This window comes from Onychostoma macrolepis, chromosome 07 (genome assembly GCF_012432095.1).
Source record: "Onychostoma macrolepis isolate SWU-2019 chromosome 07, ASM1243209v1, whole genome shotgun sequence".
In the NCBI taxonomy this organism is placed as follows: domain Eukaryota; kingdom Metazoa; phylum Chordata; class Actinopteri; order Cypriniformes; family Cyprinidae; genus Onychostoma; species Onychostoma macrolepis.
The window spans coordinates 23350234-23372994 of NC_081161.1; the positions used below are offsets into that span (position 1 = coordinate 23350234).

The following is a 22761-nucleotide window of genomic DNA, read 5'->3' on the forward strand; positions in this document are numbered from 1 at the left end:
TGGCTTTCAATTATACTGTAACGTTGAATGGCTGTAATTAATAGGTCAAATTGAGGGGAAATGCATTTAATAGAGACACCATGCAGTAGCAGTATACGGTTTATGTGCAACAGACTTCCGTATAGACCCTTTTTGCGCCGACGTCACGATTACGTCACCGCGCTAGCTGGAGGCAAAACAAAGGGAGAACTGGAGGCCGCCCGTTCAAACCAGCGCAGGATCGGCTACATAAGGAGCTTAAAATATCATCTTGTTGTGATGTTGGATGCAAGAATCGATGTAGTACAGGCTCCAATTTGAAATTTTAACGCATACCTGCTGCCACTCCCAGAAAAAAAAAAACCGACTACTGCTGTGTTTAAACGAGATAAAACGAGCGGACTGGACAGAAACTATCGCCAAAAATGCTCGCGTTTGCAGCGCACAATTCTTATCAGAAAAGGTCAAATAAAGTATTGTCTTTTGTTGTTATGGATTATGGTCTGTGTTACGTGTCTAAAGATTTCTTATGCATCTCACAACTATGAAATAATGTCTGTGCATGTGTGTAAAACAACAAACTGACGATGTACAGGTGCTGGTCATATAATTAGAATATCATCAAAAAGTTGATTTATTTCACTAATTCCATTCAAAAAGTGAAACTTGTATATTATATTCATTCATTCATTACACACAGACTGATATATTTCAAATGTTTATTTCTTTTAATTTTGATGATTATAACTGACAACTAAGGAAAATCCCAAATTCAGTATCTCAGAAAATTTGAATATTACTTAAGACCAATACAAAGAAAGGATTTTTAGAAATCTTGGCCAACTGAAAAGTATGAAAATGAAAAGTATGAGCATGTACAGCACTCAATACTAAGTTGGGGCTCCTTTTGCCTGAATTACTGCAGCAATGCAGCGTGGCATGGAGTCGATCAGTCTGTGGCACTGCTCAGGTGTTATGAGAGCCCAGGTTGCTCTGATAGTGGCCTTCAGCTCTTCTGCATTGTTGGGTCTGGCATGTCGCATCTTCCTCTTCACAATACCCCATAGATTTTCTATGGGGTTAAGGTCAGGTGAGTTTGCTGGCCAATTAAGAACAGGGATACCATGGTCCTTAAACCAGATACTGGTTGCTTTGGCACTGTGTGCAGGTGCCAAGTCCTGTTGGAAAATGAAATCAGCATCTCCATAAAGTTGGTCAGCAGCAGGAAGCATGAAGTGCTCTAAAACTTCCTGGTATACGGCTGCGTTGACCTTGGACCCCAGTGGACCAACACCAGCAGATGACATGGCACCCCAAACCATCACTGACTGTGGAAACTTTACACTGGACCTCAAGAAACGTGGATTGTGTGCCTCTCCTCTCTTCCTCCAGACTCTGGGACCCTGATTTCCAAAGGAAATGCAAAATTTACTTTCATCAGAGAACATAACTTTGGACCACTCAGCAGCAGTCCAGTCCTTTTTGTCTTTAGCCCAGGCGAGACGCTTCTGACGCTGTCTGTTGTTCAAGAGTGGCTTGACACAAGGAATTTGACAGCTGAAACCCATGTTATGCCATGTCTTAAAAACAGCCAGCCTCTTTTGCAATGACCTTTTGTGTCTTGCCCTCCTTGTGCAACATGTCAATGGTCGTCTTTTGGACAACTGTCAAGTCAGCAGTCTTCCCCATGATTGTGTAGCCTACAGAACTAGACTGAGAGACCATTTAAAGGCCTTTCCAGGTGTTTTGAGTTAATTAGCTGATTAGAGTGTGGCACCAGGTGTCTTCAATATTGAACCTTTTCACAATATTCTAATTTTCTGAGATACTGAATTTGGGATTTTCCTTAGTTGTCAGTTATAATCATCAAAATTAAAAGAAATAAACATTTGAAATATATCAGTCTGTGTGTAATGAATGAATATAATATACAAGTTTCACTTTTTGAATGGAATTAGTGAAATAGAAGAAATATAACTTTTTGATGATATTCTAATTATATGACCAGCACCTGTATATGCTTAATCATCTGTAATTGTTGTGATTGATAGTGTCTGGACTTTCTAAGAACTTAGTAAGAAAGAATAATCAAATACAGAAAGTTGTAGGGTTTGATACATAAATATAATTTAATTTAATTTAGCTCAAAGGGAATTATTTGTGATTTTATAGGGTATTTGAACAGAATCAGTTTTGCGGCTGATCACTGAGTCGGCAGCGATTCATGAACGAGCCGTATAACATTAATTCTGCACTGGATATTAAAATCCAGAATATAGTGAAAACACTATTAATAAGCACAGTAACAAGATCGGCAGATTAAGACATTAACTTGTAAGCACAAAACACAAGATACTTCTCTTTTAAATATAAACACGACTTTATTTTTATAAACCTAAGACATAAACTAATCTAACACATGAACACAAGCAGTCACACATTCATACGTTGCAGAAAGAGAGAAAGGATGAGTTTAGAGAATGAGAAAGTGAAATCCCAAGTTTATAGCAATATGTACTATCGCATAGACCTGAACAAACCATCAATCACTTAATTAACCCTCGCATTGAGTTTCTCAATGAGGCTAAATTATTAAATGCACCAGTTCAGTTAGAATCTGGAGTTGTTTTACTTGCGTTGCCTTTGGTTACAGGGATTCCCTTCTGTCGTTGTCATTACAGGAAAGGGGTTTTCCCGAGTTGGTGATTGGCTGGGAGTTCAGTAGTCTTTGAAGTGATGTCTTGGGAAGCCAATGGTTGGGCGTTGGCTGAGGATGGTCTTGGAGTCAGTTGCTGGTTGAAGTTTGAAGCGGGTGCAGTTGGAGCTGGACTTTGCGGAAAACTTAACTTTTGAACACGAGACTCAACGGAAAGAAAAGAAACTAAAGTAAAAGAATAAAATGAGTAACGAGACTAGGTGGTTTTTCTTCTCATCGTGGCAATTAGCCTGTAGGCCAGAGCACGCTCAAAGAGCGCTAAAAAGCAGCGCCAAAACGCGGTGGCGAGAAGAAGAGAGAAAGACGAGAGACGAAAGAGAGAGATTTGATGCTGTCCTGAGGTTTTAAACTCGGCTTTTTGGACACATCCCATCTGGTGTCTTGACCAATTAGATAGGCTATTATCTTAGCTAGGGTTGTTCCTTCCATCATAAATCAGCATGTTATCAGTCACATGGTCTGAATTTTACACACTCTTGCAAAGTATAATTTTGGATGTGATTTCTATAACCAGAATATGATACATTTGACAAAGAATCAATTGGAAGAAACGTTTCAAGCTAGAATTGTCAAGCTCATACATACCAAACACGAATAAACCTTAAAGTCATTCAATAGTTATTAAAAAGACATACATAATATGCGCTTAAAATATGATAGTCTAATGTGTGGTTACATACATAATATAGTGTTATGCCTAGAAATGTCCTTTTAGGATGATTTTATATGAATATGAAAAAGAAAGTCTCTGTGTAGTTCTGTGGAGACCAAAACACATGTTCTTTGGACAGAGGAATTTCAGTCTCAGTCTTTGTCTTGTATGTGTGGGGAAAAGTCAATCTAAAGAAGCTCGTGATTTCTCTTGTGGAACACATGTGATGGCCATCTCTTTGACCATTAATCTTGATTACTTGTCCCATATTTGACGATCTCCTTCCGGCATTGTACTTGTCAATGAGTATTCTTTTGTCTTAATGTTGCGAGCTGTTCTGTGAAAGAGGCTTGTTGGTAAGGTTTGCTCCAGACTCATGGCGCTTAGGAATGTGATTTATAATGTCCTGTTTTCTTGGGCCTCTTCTGGAATTTCGGCTCCTCATGTTTCGATGTTCTGATTGAATCTTAGTTTTGTCTGACTCGTTCTGATGCTACAAAGTTCAAAATTAATTTCTGGAATTTTTATTTCAAGAAACTATTCACATCTTCCTTTAAATGTACTGTATGTAAAGTATTGTAAATTTAACTTACATAAATTACAGGATGTATATACTTTAAATAACTATTTGGCCATGATACATACATCTTCAAATAATATATCATCACATTGAATGTTTAACTTTTTGTATTTTGGCCCAGTTCACTCTCACTTAACCTTAGCTGTAAAAATAGCCTGCTGAAGTTGAAATATATGTACATCTTCATGACTAGATAGACACAGGTGAGTTTCTCTTTACTACTTGTTAGGTTTCTCTAACGAGTCACTCAATCGGAGGTAACTTTAATCCTGTCAGATCGTCCATCAATGAGCAGAGGGTCGGCCAATCTGACTTTGTCCGTTAAAGTTAATTTATTTAAATAACAATAATGGTCCTGCATATTTACATATGCAGGTAAAATCGGATTTTCTCCAGCCATTGTTAAAAAAAAAACAAGGTAAACAAACTTCATAGCTAGCATTACTGAAGCGGTCAGTGGAATCTTTCTGCCTCCAGCTAAGCCCCGCCCACAGAAAAACGTCACATTGTTTACTAACAGAAAAGGGTCTATTCTGCTAACCAGGTCTCGTTGCTTCCGGTTCACGCGTTTTGCAAGTGCCCGTTAAATATGAAGCTTTTTTACTCAAGATGCCTTCAAAGTAGACACTAAAGATAATCATAACCAATGTCCATCACATATGTGGATTGATATATAAAAGTTTAAAATTTTTATTCTTTTCAATAACATTTATATATAAAAGTCGAATAAAACGTCAACAATAAAAACAGCTAGCTGATTTAACTGATTACCTTAAAAGTCCATTGATATAGCCATTTTTTTAATACTGCTATTAATACGTTCTCCGACAAGCGGAAGCGATGAGACCTGTTTTCCGGGTTTGATTAGGTGACGTTCGACATATACCCAATTGGTGTCAATACTTAATTAATAATAGGCTACTTTGTAAAAAGATGCCATTAAAAACACATTTAAAATATACTATCTTTATGTTGTTTCTACATTAATGTGAAATTATGACAATATAAATATGCGATTAATCATGATTAATTACAAAAAAATGTGTGATTTCATTTATTTATTTTTTAATCGATTGACAGAAAGCACTAATGTTAACCTTTTATAGATTTTAGATTTCAATTTAATTTCAAATTTTATAGGTCCCCCCAGAAAGAGATCGGGATGGCCCCAACCCCCTTGGCCTCCTTTAAATTTTCAGTTCAATATGACCCTCAAATGAAGCTAATTGAATAGCCCTGCTCTTATCCGTTAACATGTGGAAAAAATACGCACCACATTCGCACTGCGAACTGAGTATGTGTGAAACAGGCGTAACACGATGGCCTGCTCCGTTTGCCGAACAAGAATCTCATCGTTTTTGAGGGACAAAAAAAAAAAAAGATAAATCAATAAATCTGTTTGTTTTTTTCTTATAAGTAAAGTAAAGGACAAATTGAAAACATTGTAAATATGTTTAGTTATTGTAGTAGTAATGACTGCCTTGACTTGCAAAAAGAGTTTCATGGCCGGTAAAAAAATATTTTGGCTGGTAAATTTTATCACATCATCTTCATTTGACCATAATTGACTTCCACCTCCCACTGTCTATTAAAAAAGCCAAAGAACACGGATCTCATGGATGTCTGGCTGTTAAAATCAAATCACTTGATTATGCCCATATTTCTGTAATAGCTGTTGGGAGAAGAGAGAAAACATAAATCCATGCTGGAATAGGGTATATGGCCAGAGGCGTCATGCAAAGTGAGGGGGCACGTGCCCCCTCAGATTTCTGAGCCAAGTGGATTTTGAATGCAGCTTACAAAAGACAAAAAATAGCCGATTAATATTTTCTATATTTAATACAATCACACCGGCGTGATTAGAACGTTCAGTGCATCATATCATCAGCTGCTAAACTCAAATCGTTCGCTGGCGCTGAGCCGGAGACAGACGTGTTTTTACAGAGCTGCATTATAACCAATCACACACGATGCTGTTGAGCTTATGAATGCAGTGACCAATCAGAGGCGTTCAGATGAGTCATTGCTAAAATGCCGGTGTTTTCTTCACTCTCTCGCTGACTGAATTCCTCTTTCTGGCGAATTCTCTCTTCAGAAACAACAAAGTGCAAATGTGTGTGTGAATCTGTAAGATATTAATTTCATGGTGTAAACAGCTTCAGTGATTTTAATGGGAGTTTTTGAGAGTGCTTGATCTAGACTGTCAGTAAAAATGTTCTTTGATAATTTAAATGTTCTTTGCTCTCTTTCTGTACAATTAAAGTGTTATAATTAGTAGCCTAACTTACAACGTTTTTATTCACATTAACTTTCGATGTTAAATTCACATTAAATATAAAGTCAGTCGTATTAAAAATAGCCAGAGGTGGGTAGAGTACCCAAAAACTGTACTCAAGTAAAAGTAAAGGACTTGAAGAAATATTTACTCAAGTAAAAGTAAAAGTAATAGTCTGAGTAGTTACTTAAGTAAGAGTAAAAAAGTATCGGATAAAAAAAACTACTCAAGTAGTTAGTTACTAGTTACTTTGGATCATATACTGATTATAGTATATTTTTATTTAGATATATAGATATGTAGATACAATTTGATATACATACACACACACACACACACACACACTGCCGTTCAAAATACTTTTAATGTTTTTTTTTTGTAATTTATTTCAGTGATGCAAATCAGAATTTTTATCAGCCTGATTTATTATCAATGCTGTTCTTTTTTAGCTTTCTATTCATAAAAGAACCCTGAACAAAATGTCACAGGCTCCAAAAAATATTAAGCAGCAAAACTCTTCCCTGTTGAAAAAACAGCATATGCTGGTATGGTATGTTTTGAAGCATGGGATGCTGGTTTGAGCTGATTTAAGCTGGTCCTTAGCTGGTTTAAACTGGTCATGTGCTGGTCCTAAACTGGTCCGACCAGCTCAAGACCAGCACATGACCAGCATAAACCAGCATCCCAGCTTCAAAACATACATAACCAGCATATGCTGTTTTTTTGTTTTTGTTTTTTTCAACAACACTGGTAATAAATCAATATATTTGAATGATTTCTGAAGATCATATGACTCTGAAAACTGGAGTAACAGCTGATACAAATTCTGATTTGCATCACTGAGTTAAATTAAATTATATTTTAAAGTTTAATTATGTATTATAAATGTATATAACCTCTGACACGGAGAAGAGTGAAATCTCCTCACATGACCGCTACAGAAAATCTGAATAACGAAACAAATGCACATTGACGGATCTTCTTCCGTCTGTTCTGCAAAATTGTAAACAAATGTAGCCTTTATTTCTGAAAGCGTAAATATTGTGAAAATATCAATATTAATTGTGTCTAGGCAAGGCATTCCTCCTGGAACTAACGCGGGTTTGGCGAGTGTTTATTTCATACTCCGTGACAGCTTATTTAATGAATAAATTATACATTGTATTTAATGTATAAGGTAAATGTACAACAAACTGGTAATGTCATAGTGGTATCGTGTATTGTAATCGAATCTATACCTGTGGAACCGACAGCACACGCGGTGTTCATCTAATAAAGATCTTCATAGCTAGCAAACCATAGCCTTTGCAGATTAGCTTTCAAATGACTGTAGATACAAAGCCACGTCTTCAGCGCTCTTGATGTTACAACTCTGAGTGAGAGCCGCTTCAGACGACTCGGCGCATGCGGCAGGGAACTGAACGAATCATTCAAACTGATTCGCGAACCGATTCACTGGTTTGCAAACTGGTTTGATCAAGCCTTCGAACAGAATTGACTCAAAAGAATGGGGCATCGCTCATTGCCCAGAAAAAAAAGTAGACGGCGCGCTTGGAATAAATTGAAGGATTTTTAACTTGTATTGCATTAAGATAAAGTAACGAGAGGAGCATCGCCCACAGTAACGAAGTAAAAGTACCGTTTTTTCACTAAAAATGTACTTGAGTAAGAGTAAAAGTAGGGTGAATTTGGGTAATCTGGGACATTTTTTGCAATTTTGACTTCTGCGATTTATTTCGATATCTATCTAACACATTAGATCAACACATTAGACTTTTCTGAAATCCCTAAGATGTTTTCTAACCACACCAGAAGAAATAATGTAGATATTATGCCCAGAGGAGACATGCCACACCTATTAAGTGTTTTTGTGCCCCCCCCAAAAGATTTGATAATCTGGGACAGGTCACTTTATAATCTGGGACATATGTATTAGGCCTAAAAAAAGCCTATATTCACCATACTTTATGCATGCCAAACACAATATCACCAATAGCTCCCTTCATTCTACTCTCATTGCATTGGTTTAGCTTCTTCGCATTTCTCTTATTTCCCTCTCTCTCTCTTCCTCGCTCTTTCTATTGCCATCTCTTTTCCTGACGCTGTGGTGCAGTGGCGGTTTTAGGCATGGGCGAACGGGGCAGACGCCCGGGGCGGCATTTTTTCATGACACGTGGGGGGCGGCACAAGCACTTGGAAAAAAAAAAAAATCATCTGCGCCGCTAAGCGGTTTTCTATTATCTATCATATTATCTATCATATAACTGTGCGGGGAACTGGCAAATTGGCGCCCCTGCTTGTTGAGAAGGTACCGAGCACAGAAGCTGTGTGAGAAGTGGAAAGGGGAGGGGGGTGCGGCCGCGGGGGACAGTTCACCTCTCTCAAATTAGTGGGACAAGTGGGCTAAAGTCAGTCACACCCAGGGGCGCGGGAAGTGGGGTGCTAGGGTGCTGCAGCACCCCCTGTTTTTTTAATGTGGGCAACTGTTTAATTGTTGGGAATATAAAAATAAAAAAAATCGGAGTGAACATTAACTCCACCCACAAAAGTATGATTGGGATAGTCAAATATGTAAAAGACGGTTACTAGCTGTCAGCTTCAGTGGTGCAGATGGTAAAGTTTGCAATACACTTCTTTTGACACGATCGACAGGGGTTCGAATCTGCCTTTTGGCGAACTTTTTTTCTCCCTTTTTAAATTTCAAATCACATCAGAAAAGCATTTATTTTTTAATAAAAATGAAGGAAATAATCAAAGAGTTGAACATAAAGTATCGGGTAGGGTTAGGGTAGGTGTAGAGAGGGCTTTTGTCCCAATAAGGTGGCATCCATTTAATAATTAGAAATAAAATAAAAAAAATTACACTCAATAAGTTATTGCATACTATTTTATAATGTATTACAATGCAGAAGTGCAGATAATTATCACTATTTTTGCAATAAGTAATGTTTTTCTCTAATAACGTTTTTCGCCATGTTTTTATTTTATTTTAACATAGAATAAATAGAATCTAAAGCTATTTGCACTGTGTAAATAACATATCACTAAAGAATACTGCTATTTTCACTTTGTGGTTTAGTCTTGACTTCTGGTCGTGAGTGACAGTGCTGGGGGATGGGAATCTGTTGATTGTCAAGTGCCAAATAAACAGTGTTTATTATGTATATAGAGTATATTTATTTAAGTTCTGATAACTTATACTGTTTTGTGCAGAATTGTGTTTTTCATGTTGAAGGATTTGTGCAATTGAGAAATATAAGCTTGTCTTACACTTATATTGTTATAGTAAAACTGTTTGTGCAAAAATTTTTAGCAAAAGAACCTACAATTGTTTTTTTCTTGGATTGGGGCGCTCAGAGGGTCTCGCCGGGAGTAATTCAATGTAGAACCGCCACTGCTGTGGTGCCATTGCATTTTGTAATACATTTCATTGAGTTAATTAAAGGCCACGGATATTTTCATATTTTAGCTGACTTAATGACTGTGTGTCTGTCTGTCTGTCTCTGTCTGTCTGTGTGCGTGTGTGTGTGTGTGTGTGCGAACAGAACATTGTGAACTGGCCTGGGCGCAGATCGCCCTCCTGCTAAGTGATTTGAACGGTTGTATTTACTAAATTAACTGGGAATTTGGGAAATGAAATTAATGGTTTACTTCATCCTGATACCTTTGCTTGCTATTGGAATACGTTTCCCAGATTCCGTCTCTGTAGCATCTCTCTAGCTAGCTGCTTTAGCTAGCTGCTACCTACTGTGAACTTGTGCTAATGTTATAACCTTAAGAATTAACACCCATTTCTCATTAAGGCATATATTAGCCCTTGTCATTAGATTTATAAAAGTCCCTGAATGCATATTTCCCCCATTTAAAGACTGTCCCAGATTACCCAAAGCATGCTGTCCCACATTCTCAATCATATTTGATGTGGGACAACAAAAAAATGTTTCAAAGAAAAAAAAACTAAAACACATTTTCAACACTTTAATACATATTTTGTTGCTTGAATAGATCACAAACATAATTTGACAACAATTAGGAACATTGTCTTATTTATGACAGATTTATGTCCTTAACATGAATCTAGTCAGCTATGTCATTGACCTTGTCATGCAATTCCCAGGGGAGCTTCTTGATTGACAAGTACCCCGCCCCTTTCTGTGGAATCACCCCCATGAAGTCATGTGATTTTTGTCACATGACATCCATGCTAAAATTATAGTAAAAGTCCTGTTGACTAAACTTGATTAGAACAGGAAATAAACACACTGGAGTTTAGGTGTCCCAGATTACCCGAATTCACCCTACCCATTTTTAAATTTACTCTAAAAGTATTAGTTACCCAAAAAATTTACTCAAGTAAATGTAACGAAGCAAATGTAACTCGTTACTACCCACCTCTGAAAATAGCCTATGTTATGGCATGACACCCATATCTGTTAATTAAGTAAACAGACAGGTTTTTATGCATAGGCCTGGGGTGTATTCCAGAAAGCATGGTTAACTTACCGTCTGATAAACCTTGAACTTTCGGTTGATTAGCCCCAAACCTTGCTTACTCGAGGTATGTGGTTCCAAAAACGCATCCGGGAGTAAGTTCATTCAACTCAGAGTATGTTCCTGATTAAGACTCAAGACATTCTCAGCAGAGTGACGAATCTACGAGTCACTATGGAAACGGACGCTAAGAATAAGCGCGCCATACTGCTTCTTTCTTCTTCTTCTGTTCAGAGGTCATGTAGGCCTTATGCTTAGTGCATATCGCCACCTAATGGATGGTTTTGCTATCATTTTTATTTTTTTCCGTTTAATCTTTAATCCTTGAGAATAAGAATTATATTATTTGTTTGATGCTAATTATATATTACGTCATATCAGATATGTATTTTTATTATAGAAATACATTATAGAAAATGCCGATCCATGTGTGAGATGATAATATAAAATGTAATATATATATATATATATATATATATATATATATATATATATAGTAGGCTATATACATAACTGTATTGTAATAATATATAATATTGTGCGCTATCTGTCACGCCCACTGAAGGCTCGTCAGTAGATCATACATGCACTGATAGCACTGAAGTTACCTCCAGAGCAGGTTATCTTCAGAGAGCAAGTTGCTATGGTTACTTACATACCCTGAAAGTAACCTCCGATTTTGGAACCGAAAGCTGAGGTTATCTGCTCACTTATCCTCAAACATACCCGGGTATGTCACATAACCTGCTTTTGGGAATACACCCCTGGTTAGTAGATTACATTAGGTTACTTTGACCATCGCCCACAATAGATCTAAGTTACTAACATAATCTATAAAGGTGAGAATCAAGATAATTTCATGATAGGCTATAGTTAATGCGTTTGGGAATGTTTCGAATAAAAAGGAAAAAAATTAATAAAATAAGTGCTGTTGTGGCTGCTGTGTGTCACATGATAACCCCTCCCCCTCCCCCCCAACTCGTGCCCCCTCGAAAATAATGAGTGCATGCCCCTGTATATGGCATATCCAATAAGGCTAGGCTAAACTAAATAATGAAGATATTGTTTCACTTGATTGTTAGGGTTTACAATTGTTTTTAAATTTAATACGAAAAGACTAACAAAAACAAAGCACGTCATTTGCGCTAAAATGAGCCTCAAATTCAACATAGTAAGTTTAATTAGGGATAATAAAGATGCATTTCCAAAAGCACAAACATGAAATTATTTTTCATTTCAGTTTGTGAAAATGAAAACATAAAATGCAATGAGAAAATATTAGAAATATTTATTAAATACAGTTTTATTAATAAGTAATAATTTTGCGAAGTTTGTAAAGGCAGGCTACTATTTTTCATAGTCTGATTTTTGATGTATCAAAACCAGTTAGGACCAGTTGACCAGTGAAGGGAACCAGTGAAGGGAAACAACAACAACAACAAAAAACATTAAAAAACATATATATTTTCCCGATTTTAAATCTGTAGATAGTAAAAAAGTTACAATTCAATTACATTTTTGACCACTGGACTATTTTACATTTTAGAAATCACACACAAAAAAGCAACATGTTTCACAGCATTTGGAGTTATGTAGAATGCCCTTTTATTACATCATACAACAATATTCGTCCAAAGAAAGTTCCTGAATATTAAGTGAGTAATGTTTGCATCACGATGACATGTGCTCGCGCTGTGAGAGGAGGCGCGTGAGGAGGTTAAAGTTGACGCTTCCGGCCGGTGTCTCTCTTCAGCTCTCCGCTTCCCGCAGACAGTCCTTCACTCCGCACAGCCATGTCCAACGTCGCCGATACCAAACTATACGACATTCTCGGGGTGTCCCCCACGGCCTCCGAAAACGAGCTAAAAAAGGTACGGTTTCATGGGTCTGGACTTTAATTTCGCTGCTCGTTGGCGCTGTTTAACGGGAGCGAATCGACTGATTTTTATGTGTGAATCAGGAAGAGAGAGGAGGATTAGCACTGAGCTAAAGCTGCTGAGTTTGGCCTAGTGACTATAGTTACCAGATCTCCGGACAAAACCGACGAGATGGAGTGTTGTTGTGGGATTCAATCAAGCATATGTGCTGTCTCTGTAAATATCCACTTATCCGTGTATGTGTTTGATTTATGACTTGGACTTGAACGTGAAACGCAGTCATCTCATATGTATATCTTCCTGTGTACTTAGCGGCTGAAAACACAGTTAGCATCAGTTCACCGTGTGGCCGGTGTGTAGGCCTTGACGCGGGGCTTTTCCCCTCACATGTGTGTCATAATGCCAAAGAAGTCACATGTACAACGAATTTGAAACAAACTAAAACTAAACTGACGCATATGATGGACCTGTGTGTATTTTTTTCTATTCTTTGTTGATCACATTTAGCAATGCTATGTGTTTACCGCAGAGAGGTTTCTGCTCCGGCGCAAAACATAACGTGTTTCTGTCTGATAACTCGTTAAACTGATGGTAACTGTCTGTTAAGTGACTAGCTAGCTAGCTAGCTAGCTAGCTTGTGGTGTTTTGTAATATGAATAGTTGCGTTGTTCAAGGCCGTTGTTCTTGGCTTCATATGAATATGACGCACAAACAAACTCTGAAGAGTCGATCTCGGATCATAAGTTAAACTCGCGAGGGATATTTGCTGGAATAATCAGGCAGGTGTAACGTTAACTCGTTTTACTTTAACGCATATTCATTTTGTTAAAAGAATGGTTTAAATGTGGAATGTAGTTTCATTGTGTTGGATGCTTTCTGAAGTGAAACTAACCTTCTAAAACGAATATTTCAGGCTTATCGGAAATTAGCAAAGGAATATCACCCTGACAAAAACCCAAATGCTGGAGACAAAGTAAGATATTTTTTTTATTATTCCTATTTTTTTGTCAAATATAAAGCATATTGAAATAAGATATATAGAAAGTTAAAACGCTGATAAATAATTGTTGTGGTATGATTGATCATTTTGTACACATGTGAGTTCAATTGTATTATGTAAAATATTTTATGAATGTTATGCTTTTAAAGTATTAGTTGTCATATTAGTGTTATAAGGGATAATTCAACCAAAAAAAAAATGTCCTTTACTTGCCTTCCAAGCCAATAAGACTTTATCTTCGAAAGTCCATTAAATATATTTTTAATGAAACCTGATAGTTCCACCAATCAATTCCACAAAGACTGAAGTTTCAAAAATTGGTTCGCAAAAGTAATCCATATGAATCAAGCTGTTTAACCCCAATTCGAAGAGACATAATCACTATATAATATAACAGATAATTTAGGATTTTATTCACACGTAGATATTAATAGGCACACTTACATGGAGCATGTTGAATGATAAACGGACACTCAAACATGTTTGATGCACAAGAACAAACCTCATTAAATCGCTGGATGTTTGGGGGGGTTTTTGGACAATGCTTTTGTGAACTTTTTGAAGTGTCAACATTTTGGTGGACTGGAAACTTTCAGGTTTCATTAATGTCTTTTGTGATTCAAAGTTAAATTATTTTTTTATTAATCTGGAACAACGTGAGGATGAGTAAATTACAATTTTCATTTGTGATTGAACAATCCATTTAAGGCATTAATAGAGATTATGTTGGCTTAATACCTTTTATCCAAATATGTAATTGTTTTTTTTTGGTCCCCTTTTCAGTTCAAAGAGATTAGCTTTGCATATGAAGTACTAACTAACCCAGAGAAGAGGGACTTGTACGACCGTTATGGGGAACAGGGTCTGCGAGAAGGTGGCTGTGGAGGAGGAGGGATGGATGACATCTTTTCCCATATCTTTGGCGGCGGTCTCTTCGGCTTCATGGGTGGACAGGGTCGGAGCAGGAACGGAGGGCGGCGGAGAGGGGAAGATATGGTCCACCCCCTGAAGTAAGTCAAATCACAAGGCTTCCACTCTTAAAGAAATGTGTGTAGAAATGCTGTTGTCTTCTGTCCTTTAGCGGTCACATTGACCCCTCTTCTGTTTCCTCATCCCTTCACTGTTGCCAAGCGCATATATACACCCACCAACTACTTAAGAAGCTTTAAATATGTCATTATGTCTTTGTTTGGTGTTGCATCATAATATTCTGGAATATTCCAGAAGAGCTTACTCTCACTTTTTCCCCGTAGGGTGTCTCTTGAAGACTTGTACAATGGAAAAACAACTAAATTACAGCTGAGCAAGAATGTTCTGTGTAGCACTTGTAATGGGTGAGTAAGTTTTCTTTCACTTCATGGGTGTTGTCATGACAATTAAGGAGAAAGAGCTCTATAATGATGAGCATCTCAGTTTCTTTTTATCTCACCACACCCAATCGGTTCAATGTAATCCTACGTTTTATGAGTCTTATGAGTTACTGGATTGTTAAATCAGTCTGAGCTAAACCGACCACGAAGGCTTTTAAAAAGTTTGAAACTTCCCCAGGCTAAAGTCTGTATGCGCTCAAGTACTGGTGAAACTGAAGCTGTTTCTGTCTCTGCAGTCAAGGCGGGAAGTCTGGTGCAGTCCAGAAGTGCACAGCCTGCAGGGGGCGTGGTATGCGTATTATGATCAGACAGCTGGCTCCTGGCATGGTCCAACAGATGCAGTCAGTGTGCACTGATTGTAATGGTGAAGGTAAGGGGCTCCAGTCTGAATGTACTTTGACACTTACTGACTTCATGTGGAGGAAAGGATTGCTGATGGTTTCTTTATGATCTAGGTGAGGTGATTAGTGAGAAGGACCGCTGCAAAAAATGTGAGGGGAAGAAGGTGATTAAAGAGGTGAAGATTCTGGAAGTGCATGTGGATAAAGGTATGAAGCACGGACAGAAGATCACCTTTGGCGGGGAGGCAGACCAGGCACCGGGATTAGAACCTGGAGACATTGTCCTGGTCCTGCAGGAAAAGGAGCACGAGGTATGTCAATGTTCATTGTCAAGTTCAGAAATTATGATAGCGATATTTAGTTCGATCAGAAACTCCCAAGATTAAGTGAACAGGGGTTTTCTTTTTCCCCATATCTTAAACTAGTTTAAAGCCTTAAACTGGCTGATGTTAGTATTTATGCATTTATTTAATCAAAGTTAAAAAGTGAAACTTATTTTAAGATTTATTTTACATTTTTAACCTCTTAACTGTCACCGTCCACCCTGTGGGACGCCTACGTTTACTTTACTATTTTACAATTAAATCCTAATCTAATCATGACAAACTATATATCGTTGGAAAGGTCTAAGACTCCTAAATAGGTATTTTACCACTTTTTTTGTCAAAAAATTATGTAGGAAAAGTAATAGATCAATTTATGACAAGAGTGCACCTGAAAAATCTACATCATAACAGGAGTTCTGACCTTTGTCACAGAAAGTCTTCTTATTTGCCTTTTTCTCTATCACGCTTTAGAAATCATAAGAAATTATATATCAGTTGAAAACTTAAAATCTCAAAATTCATCCTTTGAAACCCATTTTAAAATCAGACATTGCATTACCATGGAAATGGTACATCAAAATCACGTTGGAAAATGTTTTCATTCATGAATTATAAAAAAATAAGTTTGGATAGTGCACTATCATGTCTGTGTTCAAAACTGTGAGTGACAGTTAAGGGGTTAATTATCATTGTAATTGTCACATTTTAAGGAACGTACATTAACAATAACAATAGAGGAACATGCTCGTACCTCCATGTACAAGTAAAGTAATAGCTTCTTTGTTTATATGCTCTGTTTTTATTAAAAAAAATTAAAGGCAAGGCAATGTCATGCTGTTTTCCATTGTTTTGTTTTTTTCTGAAAATAGGCGATTAAATGATTTTTGCCTTCATCAAAAAAAAAGATTAATGTTTGGTCATTCTAAAATTCAGAATATAAATGTTCAAGATACCCAGCTTTGGGTCAAGGTATCTTTTTAATAATTTAACTTATTTTAAAAGATTAACTTTGAGTTAGTGGATAGCAGTTCAAAAAACGCATTATTTTCCACATACCGTACTTTATAGTTTCCCCTCTCTGCCCTGCCTTTCTGAAATGTCAATTTTTACAAAGCTCGCCGTTCTGAAAAGCGCGTTCTGCTCTGACTGGCCAGCTATCTAGTGCGTTGTGATTGGCCGAATACCTGTGTGACTGAAATGTTACTCCCCTTATCATATTTGGAATATCAGCTTCCCTGGCGGCAACAATACTACAGCGAGAATTAAAGTTACACCTTTGCGTATACATTTGGCTGGTTTTATGCAAATCTTCCAACGCAGTGATGTAGATTTGTGGGGGCATGTTTGAATGAGGCATTTTAGGAAGGTGTGGATGAGTCTTAACTTTTAGAAAGAATACCTCTTTGGGTTTGAGACTTTACGGATCTCATATGCATGAACGGCTTGTAACACTCCAAAGACAAAGGAAAACATGAAATCTTGTCTCATGACCCCTTTTATTACCAGCAAGTAACAAAGAACTCGTTCTGTAGCGCTGTGGTTCAGTCACACAGATGATCAGGCTTTAGACCTTCTGGCCTCTTGACTGCTGAGCTGCTGCAGGAACATAAAGCAGATTGTAGTGACAGTGTGTCATGAACATGCTGCTTTACAGGTTCTAATCCCTCCCTTTCGAGCCTCTAAGTAAATCAAGAGTCATGTCTGATTTGGACTGATATGGGATATCACTGAAGCATCAGTTTTGTGTTTTTTTCTATTATGTTCAATAAAGCTAAAGCTTTTAAACTCTTTCAACAGACATACAGAAGAGAAGGCAACGACTTGTCCATGACCCATAAGATCGGCCTTGTTGAAGCACTTTGTGGTTTCCATTTCACATTGAAACACTTAGATGGTAGACAAATTGTGGTGAAATACCCAGCTGGCAAAGTCATTGAGCCAGGTGAGTCCTCTTGACATGAGTTTTGTAGTGTCTGAGTTTGAAGTGATTTGTTACATGCTCTAAAAAATGGTGTTGTCCCTTTACAGGTTCAGTCAGAGTTGTTAGAGGGGAAGGCATGCCACAGTACCGTAACCCCTTCGAGAAGGGTGACCTGTTCATCAAGTTTGACGTGCAGTTCCCAGAAAACAATTGGTTAAGCCCAGAGAAGCTGACGGTAAGACAAACAGTACATTTGAAGTTACTGAAGAATATTATCGAAGAATGCTATAAATGCACTACAGTTCAAAAGTTTGGTATTATTATTATTATTTTTAATTCAGCAAGGACTAGTGTTGTCACGGTACCAAAATTTCAGTATTTGGTACCGATACCAGTCAAAATCCACGGTTCTCTGTACCAATTTCGGTACCACATGCTAATTAAAAAAAACACACTATTTTTAATAATAAAGTCAAACAAAAATAATGTACAAAAATCAATGCCATTCTTTATACTTTATTTAAATTGTGTTTCAAGTTTTTCCGTAAGTAATAAAAGTATGAAAAACAGTAAACAAGTTTCACCCAAATTTAATTTGTCTTTTAATTAAATTTAAACACATTGTATTGTTTTGGTAAATAAAGGGGATTTACTATTAAAGTTAAAATATGGAAGAAATATTGTGTGCTTTCTTTAAAAAAAAATAATAATAATTAAAAAAAAATTTAATATATAAAATTATATTTCTGGCACAATGTCTTTTAAGAAACTTATTTTGACGGGTTGCCGTGAATACCTTTACATTTCTGTGTGTAGCTATATGATATGACGCTGGTTTTACTCAATGAAATGGTAAAATGCTCGCGAGGGGACTCTCAGAGCAGTTCTGTAGATGTTATGTATTTATGTCCTCATTGAGATGGCAGATGATGAATCACCGCAAGCGTCAGGCGCGCTTCAGTGTATGTAGTTAAAAAAAAAGAAAAAACCGTGCGTCTCTGCCATTCATTCACTCACACAGAGACTCGCAGAACATGCGGGATTCATATTTGAATCGACTTTTGCGGCTTAATATTTACAGATACTAGTCCACGTCGCGATTTGATTTAAGTGCAATGACCTACTTTTGATTAATTCATCCAAACTTTGACACATTCCGTGCTAAACTGTAAATTCCGTTTTTATAACTGGATTCCGAGATTCCGTCCGTGTTTTCTGCATCGTGGAAATCATAGGGCCGTACGCATCAAGAACCGGGTTAACCGGGTACTCAGTACCACCGGTAGGCTACTTAAAAAAAAAAAAACCCTGGTACCGTTACTTTTTCACTTTTTTAGTATCGACTTGGTACCGAAGTACCGGGTCTTTTGACAACACTAGCAAGGACTAATTTATTTGATGGTGACAGTTAGGGCTGGGCGATTTTATCGATTAATTTGAATTTAATGTTTTGCAACTATTTTATTTTTTAGAAATTGAGGAATCGGGATTTTGAATAGAAATATTACCAAATGTTAGAATTAGACACTTTGCCAATATGCCAGTGATAACCGTAAAGAGAGAAGAACGATCCAAGCACATGTCGGGTGCACGTGAATAACCGCTCACATGTGACTTGCTCAGTGAGGGACCGTAAGCACTAGGCGCCATCACACATAATGCACTTTTGTGTTGACAAATATGCGTCGTGGGCAGTGAAATAGGAAAAAAGTTCAAGAAGATGGGAGTGAACTTTTAACTTGAGCACTGCGTTTTTAGAATGACGTTTCATGCATGAGATGCTGCCAGAGACAAGAGTGCAACAGTCAAACACGTCCATGTTTACATAGAAAAAAAACTATCGAAAAGCAGCGCAGTCGAATAAAAAAACCTGTAACTACTACTGTATGCCTGATGTTTCATGTTTGCATCACGGTGACAGGCTGAAAGCTGCTGTTGTTTTTACAGAACACTTATAGTTAATAGTCTACGTTACTTGTTATACCTAAGGCATTTTGAATTACCTTGTTTTTTTTTTTTTTTTCTCATATTTCTGAACACATGTATAAGACAAGTTTGTACAATATGTAGGCTAGTTGTAGTTCACGCATCTTTTCTGCCAGTGATTTATTTTTCACGTAATTTACCTTTATTCCACACCACTCTGTCCCTTCTCCTATAAACGCACTGATCATTTCCTGCTTTTATGAAGCCCCTCCCTCAGAAATGCGCAATGGGCTCAGATTGGTTAGCTGGTCCAGTGTGTTGTGATTGGCTAAACCGCCTCTAGTGTGCGTCTAAACATCCCGCACCTCACCTCAGAACCTGTGCACGGCTTGTAATGGTATGTTTTTTTTTTTGTTTGTTGTTGTCTAATACTTTTAGATACGCTGTTGGAAATGCTACTGTTTCTGTTAGCTTTTAATATAAAACTTTAATCAGGATAAAACTGTAATACAGCACATGCGTCCTTGTATAATGCTTCTCATAGCTATGTGAAAGTAAGTGTATAATTGTTGGAGCTGAGCTGGTGATCTGAATGAGAGGGAGACAGAGAGAGATGCAGAGCAGGTGACGCGAGGAACAGGATTGAGAACTGCTGCTTTAGAGCGTTTATGATTTTGAAACTTGTGAATCCATTAGAATTGTTTGAAGACAGAATTGCAATTCATATATAAATAGATTTTTATGTGCACCCCTAGTTTTCCTCTTTTCTAAAGCAGCACAACATGGTCTCGCCCCCTTCCTTACATGTTCCCGGGGGTGGGGTTTATCTGGGTTTGTGACCTAACGGACCCAGGAAGTAACTCGTTGTAGTCCATACAAGCCATTTTTGTAGGCATTAAACTGCTGTAATTTCAAAATGATATCTCTGTTTGCATTGAACTTTCAGCACCACAACTTTGCAGATATTGTTTATGCTCAAACAGCAACATTACACACTAACTAATGTTATAGGCATACTCCACCCCAAAATGAAAATTTTGTCATTAATCACTTGCCTCCATGTCGTTCCAAACCCGTAAAAGCTTCATTCGTCATCGGAACACAATGTAATATTTTAGATGAAAACCGGGAGGCTTGTGACTGTCCCATTGACTGCATAGTAAATTGCACTGTCAAGATCCATAAAAGTATGGAAAAACGTAGTCAAAACAGTCCATCTGCCATCAGACGTGCAATCTGAATTTTATCATGCAACGAGAACAATTTGCGCAAAAAAAAAAAAAAAATTCGACTTTGTTCAAATTTTTCTGCTCCTCCGTGACACTTCCTGCAAGTGCGTTCACTAGCAGAGTATGATGCAAGCACGCCTCAGATGAAGCATGACGTAAACGCCATGACCTACTGACGTCGAGGCCAGCGTGCACCGTAAACTGCATTTACGTGCTGCGTCATCTCAGGCGTGCTTGCATCGTGCTCTGCTAGTGAACTCGTGAACGCGCTTACAGGAAGTGTCACGGAGGAGCAAATAAAGTTGATATTTTGGGGTTTTTTTGCGCACAAAAAGTGTTCTCGTCGCATGATAAAATTCAGATTGCACGTCTGATGGCAGATGGACTGTTTTGACTACGTTTTCCATACTTTTATGAACCTTGACAGTGCAATTTACTATGCAGTCAATGGGACCGTCACAAACCTCCCGGTTTTCATCTGAAATGTATTAAATTGTGTTCCGAAGACGAATGAAGCTTTTACGGGTTTGGAAAGACATGGGGGTAAGTGATTTGGGGTGGAGTATCCCTTTAAAAAGTGAAATCGCAATCAAACACCCCTTTAAAGAACACTGAAAACTGGAGTAATGGTGGCTGAAAATTCAGCTTTGCCATCGCAGGAAAATTACACTTTAAAACGTTCAAACGAAAGTTATTTTAAATGGTAATCTTTCCCAATATTACGGATTTGACTGCATTAGTCAAGTGTGGCCCTGTTGAGCATAAAAGCAAGACATGGAAAAAATCTTATTGAAATCAAGCTTTTGAACTTATTTTTTTAAATAAAAGCACAATTCCAGGTTTTCTTTCCCCTAATGTGTCTTGCTTTTTCAGGAATTGGAGGATTTGCTGCCTACACGGGCCGATCCACCTGCCATCTCTGGAGACGCGGAGGAAGTGGAAATGCAGGAGTTTGTAAGCCAGAGCTCCTCTGGTGGCCACCGCCGCGAGGCGTACAATGACAGCTCAGATGAAGAAGGCGGGCATCATGGTCCTGGTGTGCAGTGTGCCCATCAGTAAACCCGACAGCAAATATCTTGTCTGGCTCCAACAGTGGGGATTAAAAATGATCTAGTTGCACAACAAACAGGTGTGTTTATAATCTGATTCAGGGCTGCCTTAAATGATGAGAATTGCATACAGCCATTCCTGACCACCTGATTCCCTTGTAGTAAACGCACAGATGATCCTGCATCTAGTAACTCTTTCTTGCCCCTCCTCCTCTCCCTGTGGCCCTCTAGAGGCAACCCCACTTCAGAGAGAAAAGGGTAATTGCTACATACTCTGTGTAACTTGCAATTTTTTTATTTTTTTTTTATTTTGTTGTCATAGTATTCACAAGTTCTATCTAACCATATAATGCCGTTTTGGGCCCTGGACATGTGGGAATTTTTTTTTTTTTTTTTTTTTTTTTTGTTTGTTGGAGAGCAGTGACCTAACAGAAGAGTTGAGAGATCCTAAAACAAAATAGAAATGGGACTTTATCACCAATCCATTTTTAGATTTGTTTGTATCTGTGCGCTATTTTTACCAGTTTATTTTATTTGTAGGTTTTTTTTGTTTGTTTTCCCTTTCTTTTGGAATTTTAAGAATTGGAACAAGAGAGTATAACATGTATAAAATAAGTGATTGTCATTTAAGCTTTGTATCAGCTGCTGTCACATTTGAGTGTGTTTTATGTTTTGAAATAGTTGAAATAAAATCAATTGCCTATTTGTCAGCAATCCAGGTGCATGTTGAACATTTTGATCCCTTCACTGATTGAAAGAGAGAGACATGATGCATAATAAAATGAGTGGAGGAAAAAGCACCTTTACTATAGGCCTATATCTTCTGTGAAAAAGTTTGAGTTGTTGAATAAAATGTCCTTCAATATCTCCTCAACGTAACCCAAGTCTTTGCTTTATTTGGTGCTTCAGTCATTAGTTGGTAGTTGTGATTTTTGACACTAGTTTTAGTACCATGCCAACTTTAAAGTTCAAGTTCATTTGAGGATTGCTCAATGAGGACCACATGACTATTCAGTACATTTGTCATCT

The 22761-nt window shown here is 37.5% G+C and overlaps 1 protein-coding gene across 1 annotated transcript; it reads left to right on the forward strand.

Moving 5' to 3' along the window:
* Positions 1–12398: 12398 nt before the first annotated feature.
* On the forward strand, positions 12399–22611 carry dnaja2a (DnaJ heat shock protein family (Hsp40) member A2a). Its single transcript, XM_058781468.1, has 9 exons — positions 12399–12564; positions 13484–13543; positions 14354–14580; positions 14824–14904; positions 15177–15310; positions 15396–15592; positions 17405–17549; positions 17636–17763; positions 21557–22611. The coding sequence occupies exons 1-9, from the start codon at positions 12487–12489 to the stop codon at positions 21740–21742; spliced, it is 1236 nt and encodes a 411-aa protein (XP_058637451.1). The 5' UTR covers positions 12399–12486; the 3' UTR covers positions 21743–22611.
* Positions 22612–22761: the final 150 nt, after the last annotated feature.